Source organism: Alternaria atra (assembly GCF_907166805.1).
Source record: "Alternaria atra isolate CS162 genome assembly, contig: 19, whole genome shotgun sequence".
Lineage (NCBI taxonomy): Eukaryota > Fungi > Ascomycota > Dothideomycetes > Pleosporales > Pleosporaceae > Alternaria > Alternaria atra.
The window spans coordinates 422191-430257 of record NW_025091316.1 but is presented as its reverse complement, the minus strand read 5'-3'; the positions used below and the strand labels follow the sequence as shown (position 1 = coordinate 430257).

The following is an 8067-nucleotide window of genomic DNA, read 5'->3' as shown; positions in this document are numbered from 1 at the left end:
TTAACCTCGCTTTCTCGGGGTCCTCATCTTTGACGTTGAAGATAGGGATAGGCCAGGAGCTATCATTTATTAACTAACAGGACTACAAAACAAATAAGTGCAGTAGTGGGCAATATACACGCATACCTATGAACATGGCTTATTAATGCTTGCTCGTCTACAGCATTGTCTTCTGGGCCAGAATACGCCTGCAGCAGTCGTAAGTCACGCGGAGACATTCGCATGCTTAAAGCATAATAAGCGAGCTTCGAGACGTGGAATGCTTTCCCATAGCTTTTCAGACCATTGACGCACAGAATGAGGGTTGATCGGAGGGCTTCAATGCTAGCGTTGTCCAGCTGATTGCTGCTTAGGCCTTCGAGAGCCAAGTTGCCAATGTAGACCATGAAGACCATCATGGTATTAGTGAAGCTGTCGAAGCTATGACGGAGGTAATAAATTCGCAGGATGGTCTCCATTCGAATGTTCGATTCGAGAATCCTCCTCGCGGACAGGGATCTATCTGCCCCGGTTCTGCCTCGTCGGAACAGCTCGACAATGATGCTGTGATATTCAAGGCTGCATCTCTTAGCTTTCAATAGTTGGAGTGCATAATCGTTTACTTACTGAACTTCTAGCTGCGGTGGAAAAACGATGTTCCTCGCCTGCATAGCCGGCGGCAGGTTCTGAAACCAATTCTTCAGTCTGTTTTCTATTTGCAGTATGGTACTGAATAGAAGCGGATCTTCAAATCCATTCCGACTTCGAACTTTGTAAACAACATCGTTCTTGATCTGACTGAGATGTCTCCTTGCGGTGATAGTGTGAGCGTAATAGGCAGGCACTGTCGACGTGGCGAGTGGGTAACGTAGCCACATCTCATCATGGAAGCCCGGGTTTGTCAAGGGATCCGGAAATGGCATCTCAGGTGGGTCCTTTAATAACGGCATTCGGAACATGTGATATGCTTCAAACAAACACTAGAAGTACCAAACAGATACGTCAGCGTGGTCCACGTCGAGAATAGCTCTGAACACCACTAACCCAGTCAAAAAGCCCCCATGCCGACAGTATACGTGCATTCCGCATCCTCTTACTTTTGATGTGGGTTGGACTTTTGAACAGATTGATCTCCTGCGACATGGCAATTGCTTGTTGAGTGAAGGCGTTGCCGACCTAGATTGTAACATGTCAGCTTTAGCCTCTGCAGTGTAAACACAACTTACGTGGTCCACACCGATCAAGTCGCAGATCAGATGTATGACTATCGCAGCTTGTATTGTTGTGAGTTGAACGTTATCAGCTGTCTCCAATTCCCACAGCCGCTTCGCCTCAGCAAGGAACTTGTATCCAAGGTTATCCGGCAGCCAATGCTTGGATCGGTCAGGGTCTGCGCCATATGTTTGCTATTTCAAATTAGCGAATGTATGCAACCAGGCTGTAATTACCCTAAATCGCACACTCACATAAGCAGCACCAAGTACAGCGTTCACTAAGAGGGACGAACAGAATCGAGTTTGTCCGGCGACCATATCTCGCAGGAAATACTTCATGTGGAAACAGTATAGGAGTGGGTGACAATAAAGGAAATAATTACTCAACAGCCTTCGAAAAAGTACATCATTTGAGATGACATTAGTCCATTTCGAGGCCGATACTTGTGACAACAATGGATCGTCAAGTTCTGCTGCATGGATAGGCTTCAGGTACGGGTCCTGTACAATCTGAACAGTACCACACGACGCACCTAGATGGCGTGAGGATACAGTATGGTCCGATCGGTACAGACCCGACAAGGAGCCGTACACTATAGAATCCAAGTATTGGTTGTCTGGAACGAGCAGATGCATCGGCATCTCTGAGCGATATGGAAATTCGTAGCGGCGGTTGGTCTCAGGTGCGACGGCCAGCTGCATAAGTAGACTTCCGTTCTTGACATGAGCAAGGATCTCTTCGATCTTAACACCGGATCGAGCACGTTGAAACACTTCTTTCGCTTCTGGTTCGGGCATAGATCGCAAAAGTTCAAAAAGCTCTTCGTGAGCCGTCATGCGAGTTTTGAGGTCTTCGTACCTTTTCTGTTGTGTATTAGCTAAGAAATGTTATTGATATAGATGAGGTTTACTCTAACGACCCTCGCTTCCGTCTCTGAATAGCGGCAAGCGGTTTGGTGCTTGATACATTGGCTGCATTGGGGTTGTTCATTGGTGCACTGCACAGTACATTAATACAACGAAAAGCGAGCATCTACGCGGTCTGTTGCGTTACCTTTGTTTTGCGGGTGCGGCAAGCGTCGCACGCAGAAAGGCGGGGCCTCTTCCGCGGCTGCTCCGGCGGCTTGATGGTGCCAGCGGGGGCGGGGAGCAGCATAGGCAGACGCCTTGGAACGTCGTGTTGGTGAGAGGCCATTTGCGACACTTTCATGCAGACACAGGCTCTATTTTGAGGACCTGGTCGGATGGATGGACTTGGTACAAAGAGAGTAGATGTGTTGAGTAGGCGAATCGTACGGTGCAATTTTGCGTGAGATTTGTGATTGGGTTTCTAAATCATTAGTGGCGCTTATCGTACGTCATCGCATGTTCACTGACATGTGCCACTGTAATCGGGACTAAATAGGGCTTAGGGAAGAGCGTACATTACAGACAATCTGAACGGGGCTGGTGAGATTTGTCCCCCGTTTTTGAGATTTGTCCCCCCGTTTTTTAGATTTGTCCCCCCTTTGAGATTTGTCCCCCGCGCTAATCATATGTGTACTAGCGCGAGCGTAAATTATAGTAACTAATGCGTATTACTATTTAACCTTTTAAAAGAAGGTTAAAGCTAGGTTGTTGTCGCAGGCCAAGCGCTTTCGTGAACCTAAACACTGTTACTAATAATGCCGTGCGAGGGCCTAAATATAAGCTGAGCTATGATGCTAGAACAATACAACATATACACTCTTCATGATTTTCCGTACTTGCAACACCGCACCTAACCGTGCGACAGTTGTTTATATTGTTAACTTATAAACTACTATTCTCGACGCTTCTTGCGCGGGCCAAGGCTCTTCTAGGCCTTAGGAGCCGCTACCGCTGCAGCACGTTTAGGCCGCGGTGTAGGCACCTCTTAAGGCTCATTGAGCGCATTCTGAGCATCAACCTACGCGAATCTCTTAGCATAGAAAGCTTCTATATCCCTAAAATAATAGTTCTAAGCTATAGTTAGTGTATATAAACTAAGAAGTCCCTGCGAAGCTAGAGCTATATTTCGTGCTTCTACTAACTCTGCTAGGTCTCCTTCCTAACCTGTTTGCGCTAGAAAGTTAGTTGCTAAGATTATGTTATTATAATTATATAGAACATGCTAGGACTTTTAGCGTTTAATGTCCGCTAGAAATTCTTCTAACGTTAGAGGTTGCTAGATAGGAGGCAGAGTTATAGTTACAGACATAGTAACAGTAATAGGTAGAGATAAGCGAAGTAAAGTAGGGGGAGGTAGAGGGGCAGGGGCAGGAATTAATACTAATATGCAGGTAGTAACTAGATTTATCCCTAGTTTAGGTGTAGGGACTAATATAGTAACAGAGGTGTTAGCTTCTTACAAAGCTTTAGCAAGTATCTAACCTTATAGTTAATAGTAAGGTAGGAACTAAGGAACAGAAGGCAGTACACGCTGTTCGAAGGCTAATAGATTCTAACGAGTTAATGCGTCGTTCCTTCTTAGCCCCCCTCTTGTTTAAGCGATAAGTAGTTCTAGTGTTACGAGATGCTACGAGCACGTGTTTAAGAGCTTACTAGAAGCGTTAATTGTGGCTACGTACGATATCTGGTGTAATACAAGACGTTGCGTAAGGAAACAGAATCAGCATGTACAGGCGGTGAGAAGTTATCGATGGGGGCCGTGCGCATGGCGCTAGGCCCGGCCGGCCAATCAGCAGAATTCGGGTGCTTGGCGGAGCACTCGGATTCTGTAGCGCGTTCAATGTCAAGGGAACCACGGTAGTTACCGTGACAAAGAGGTTTTTCTAGCTTCTAAAGAGGTTAGACAACTCGATCAGGATCGATGTACTCCTATACGTCCCCTGATTTAGCTATTCTCTTAATAACGAAGATCTAGAGCTCCTAGTTGTTGCAGCCTTAGAGGATAATATCTGAACTAACAGAGTAGGTCGACATAATAGTAGTAATCGGAGGTTAATGTAACAGAAGTAATAGAACAGATTAGTCCAGGCTCATAACTGTAAGCATAGGGTAGTAGTAGTATAAGGTCACATGAATGAGTGTATTCTTCTGTGTATGTACAAATGTGTGATCTGAGCTCTTAAGTAGTCGGACGCATTAGTCATGCCTGCAGAGCAGTCATGTAATGTAGTCCTAGGCTTACAGCTAGCTATAAACTGACTATTTATAGTAAGGCTAAGCTTTTAGACAAGGAACTTTTAGATAATTACAATATACTCAATTAGGACAGTTAGCTTAGTAATGTAGTAGTGTTTAGTCCCTTAGCAGTTAAGTAAATTAAGTACTTAGAAGTAAACTAAGCAAGTTAAGCAAGCAACAAATTGCTCCTAAGCAAGTCAAGTTACGCCTACTCTCTAACCAAGCAAGTTAAGTTTGAGGCAGTGACTTGCTTGACTTGCTTGTTGGCAACTGTGTAATTTGCGATCTCGCAGACTTTGCCCTCTCCCACAAGCTCGATGCAGCGGCTGTGCTCTTGGAATTGCAATGCCACGACGACCTATTTCTTGCGCCGCAGTCAAAGGGTCAATGCGATATTGGCGAGTGTCTGCACAAAAAAGGTGGAGTCGTTGCTCTTGCAGACCAAGAAATCAGATCGAATGGCCCCAACATTATTCCATCTCCTTTGTCTCATCGGTCCCTCCTGCTCTCTTGAGGCCTTCGAAAAAGCAAGGACTTACTTATGGGCATCCATCGAGGGAAGCAACCCACATCTCATCACTTTGTAAGGGTGCGATGGGTTGACCATAAGTGCAAGGTATAACAGTAATGAATTCGATAGAGAAGCTACACTACGCTTGTGCTGGGTCTATGTATCACGTAGTGCTAGGTTCGAGAAACTTCTAAGGGTCCGTGGAGCGCCGATGAAGCCCCGACAACGCTCCGAGGGTTGCAGCCTATCCCAACCAGCTATAACGAAGGCCACAGGCCAAGTACTACTAACCAAGGCTTCAGCCTCTTACACACTTCCATAGTACGTGTCGCCAGAGGCTTCGTTGATTGTCGAAAAATCTGACCTTGCTACCTGCCAGAAGAAGAGGGGATAGGAGCGGATAATGGAGTATAAGCCATCAAGGCAAAGATCATGTTATTCTACGGCATGTTCGACCCTATTGTCAGACCACAATTGGGTCTGATGTGCTAATAGCCAGCGGTCTGGCTCGTGAAACATGATCGGGGGATTGTTTCTTCCAAGGGCTTTCCAGGTCGTTGCATGGCATCACACGCCCGCCTTCTACAGCGATGAAGTGCCTTGTGCTCCATGGTCAAGGCTAAGCTACTTTCAATCGCTAATTCATCATTTCTTTGACAGTGAACAGCGGCTTTTCCTGTTTCGAGCGACCAAGGCAGGCTGCCGCACACCTCTCTGCCACATGGCGTACTGCGTCCTCGATGCCACGCTCCTAGCTAGGTCAATCAACCCGCACGAATGGCGGACAAATGATAGGCTAGAAACGCTAGCGGAGATCAAACGCATCGTTACACGATTCATCGATATCTGCGAAGTCTGGGCTCCATGCTTACTTCATCCCGGTATGGTAGACTCTTTTGGTGATAGGTGCTCACTCGAGAAAGCTATCAACTCAAAAGAGGGGATGAAGACAGAGAACCCGAGGCCGACCGTATCAAGAGCTCCACGATCTGAAGCTAAGAGTCGATTCGCTTCGCCAGACCATAAACCTCCAGCTAGAGAAGGAAGGATTGGTCGAACTAATTTTGGTGGTATAGCTACAATTCCTCGGCCGGATTAGAACCCAGATTCCAAAGACTCTGCAACCCTCGCTACAAGTGCTCGAGAGCGGGCCCATACTAATTGCTTTTCGTGGTTACGCGACACCGAGCTTTCAGCACCCCACTACACAGTCAAGACTTGAGTGCTGCGGAAAAGCGAGCAGAAATATCAAGACAGCTTACGGACCTTGATGACGTTCCCCTTTCCTCCGGGCCGGCTTAGTTTGACGACTATGCTTATGTTTGCGCCGAGAGGTTGTTTTGCTTGCGAGCAGAGAAGATAGGTAAACGAACGGGGTGGAGATCACATGAGTTCTCGAAGTTATTATTGAGATTCAAGGAGTAGTGCTATAGTATAGTTCTTTAACTATGCTGTACAATCCTTTAAAGTGCTTACGCTAACCCTCTAGTGTCTCCCAGTCTAGGTTATAATACAGCCTACTTATTTCTTGCTCTTAAAAGTAGCCTTCTTGTTTCTTGCTTTTAAGAGCAGCTATCTTCGTTTCTTGCCCCTATGGGCAACCTAACCCTACCCTATTAGTATGGTTTGGGCATAGAATATCTATTTCTGTAACAATACATATTAATTCTGCCTGTTGTTTAGCCTACACCTAGATAAAATAGGAAACACATCCTTCATCCGCTCTTCTCTGCCTATTTTAACAAATCCTCTGGCTTTAACATCCCCCTCTTCAACATCGTCCCCATAGCACCTGTCTGATCCGCAAAGATCTGCGTTTTCGCCATCCTAATCTCACCATCCTGCCTAACATACGTAAACTTATAGCTTGCTGGGACCGCGCCATCCCACTCCCTACCCTTGCGGTCCTTCACCTTCTGCCCATCTCCGCTAACAGCCAAATTCCAATACAGCGTCGCGGCGCCAAACATTTCCCAGCCTTCCTCGTTTTCCCAGCATACGAGGAGAAACGGGTCGTGCAGATGCGAGATGAAGGGCGCGTAGAGCTCTTTGGCGAGTGTTGTCCAGGAGGCGGCGCCGCCGGAGATGGTTTCGCCCGTGGATTTGGTGAGGATGTGCGAGGATGAAAACCAATTAGAGTAGGGCTCGTTGTCGAATGCTTTGTGGGCGTCGACGGCGTTAGCGTAGTCTTCCCTGTTTTGGTAAAGTTAGTATTAGAAGGGAGAAAGGGAGTAAAGAGGGTCTTGCGTACATCCATTTCATGGCGGGGTGGGAGCGGGTTGATTCATCCCAGGTGCCGTGGTGGATGAAGCTTGGTTTCGTTTGGAAAGACATGAGGGACTTGTTAGCGAGGACGATAGTTGATTTGAAAGAATTGTTTGTCTTAGAGAGAGAGGATAGTGTTGTCTAATCTAGAGGCGCCAAACTGTGGGGTTATGGCATCATCTTATACTTTGACCATATGCCACCCGAAGTCTACTTCCCTTATGCTTTTAGCTAATTTTTGTCCTTGCTGATGTCACGAGATATGAGTCTGTTGTGCGCGTCCTGTAGCAGCTGAAGAGTTGTCCCCTAGCAAGGATATGGTCAAAATATTCTTATTGGCAGACCATGGGCTGCTGAGTTCTGGTAGCGGTCCTTATGTCGTATTCATCCCCAATAGCAAACTAGGGGGCTTGGAGCTGAGAGTTAGATGCGGGGAAAAGGTCTTGGTGGCCGCTGCGTAAAGCTGGCCAACCATTCGAGAGCACGTTCTCGGACACCGGGGGGTCGGATATTGGATGCTCCTAATGCTACAACCAGTGTTACAGTGTGTTCATATAATGGTTTGTGTCTTGGGGCTGCTAACATGTCTAGAGGGCTGACCATGTGTTACGGCGTAACGTGTCTGTGCGCGGGTCGAGCCACCCCAACAACTTGAGACGGAGAAAAATATGAGGCTGTACAGCCACCCACAAAAGCGAGTATCACGAGATTTCGTGGTATATTGATATATAGATGTATGCGAAACTTTCTGTCTACTCAGAATATCTCTTTGGTGGTTGTACTGAGCGTGTGCAGGTGAGCTTAGTTGGAGGAGGCGGCAGCTTAGGTGCAGCTTCAAGCCTAGTTTGAACACTAACGACACGACAACACTTTGCTAGAAGTTTAATAGCACTAAGCTAGCCTACCCGGTTTCGAGTCACCCGGGGTTTCAACTCACTGACTCGAATTACC

At 46.8% G+C, this 8067-nt stretch overlaps 1 protein-coding gene across 1 annotated transcript; it reads right to left on the bottom strand.

Annotated features, from left to right (window-relative positions):
* Positions 1-7185, bottom strand: ALTATR162_LOCUS288 (uncharacterized protein; the record flags this gene model as incomplete). Its single annotated transcript, XM_043307881.1, has 9 exons — positions 1-59; positions 119-558; positions 607-959; positions 1024-1155; positions 1206-1385; positions 1446-2057; positions 2105-2165; positions 6706-7044; positions 7103-7185. 9 exons carry the CDS (start codon positions 7183-7185, stop codon positions 1-3), a joined length of 2259 nt encoding a protein of 752 aa, XP_043163816.1.
* Positions 7186-8067: the final 882 nt, after the last annotated feature.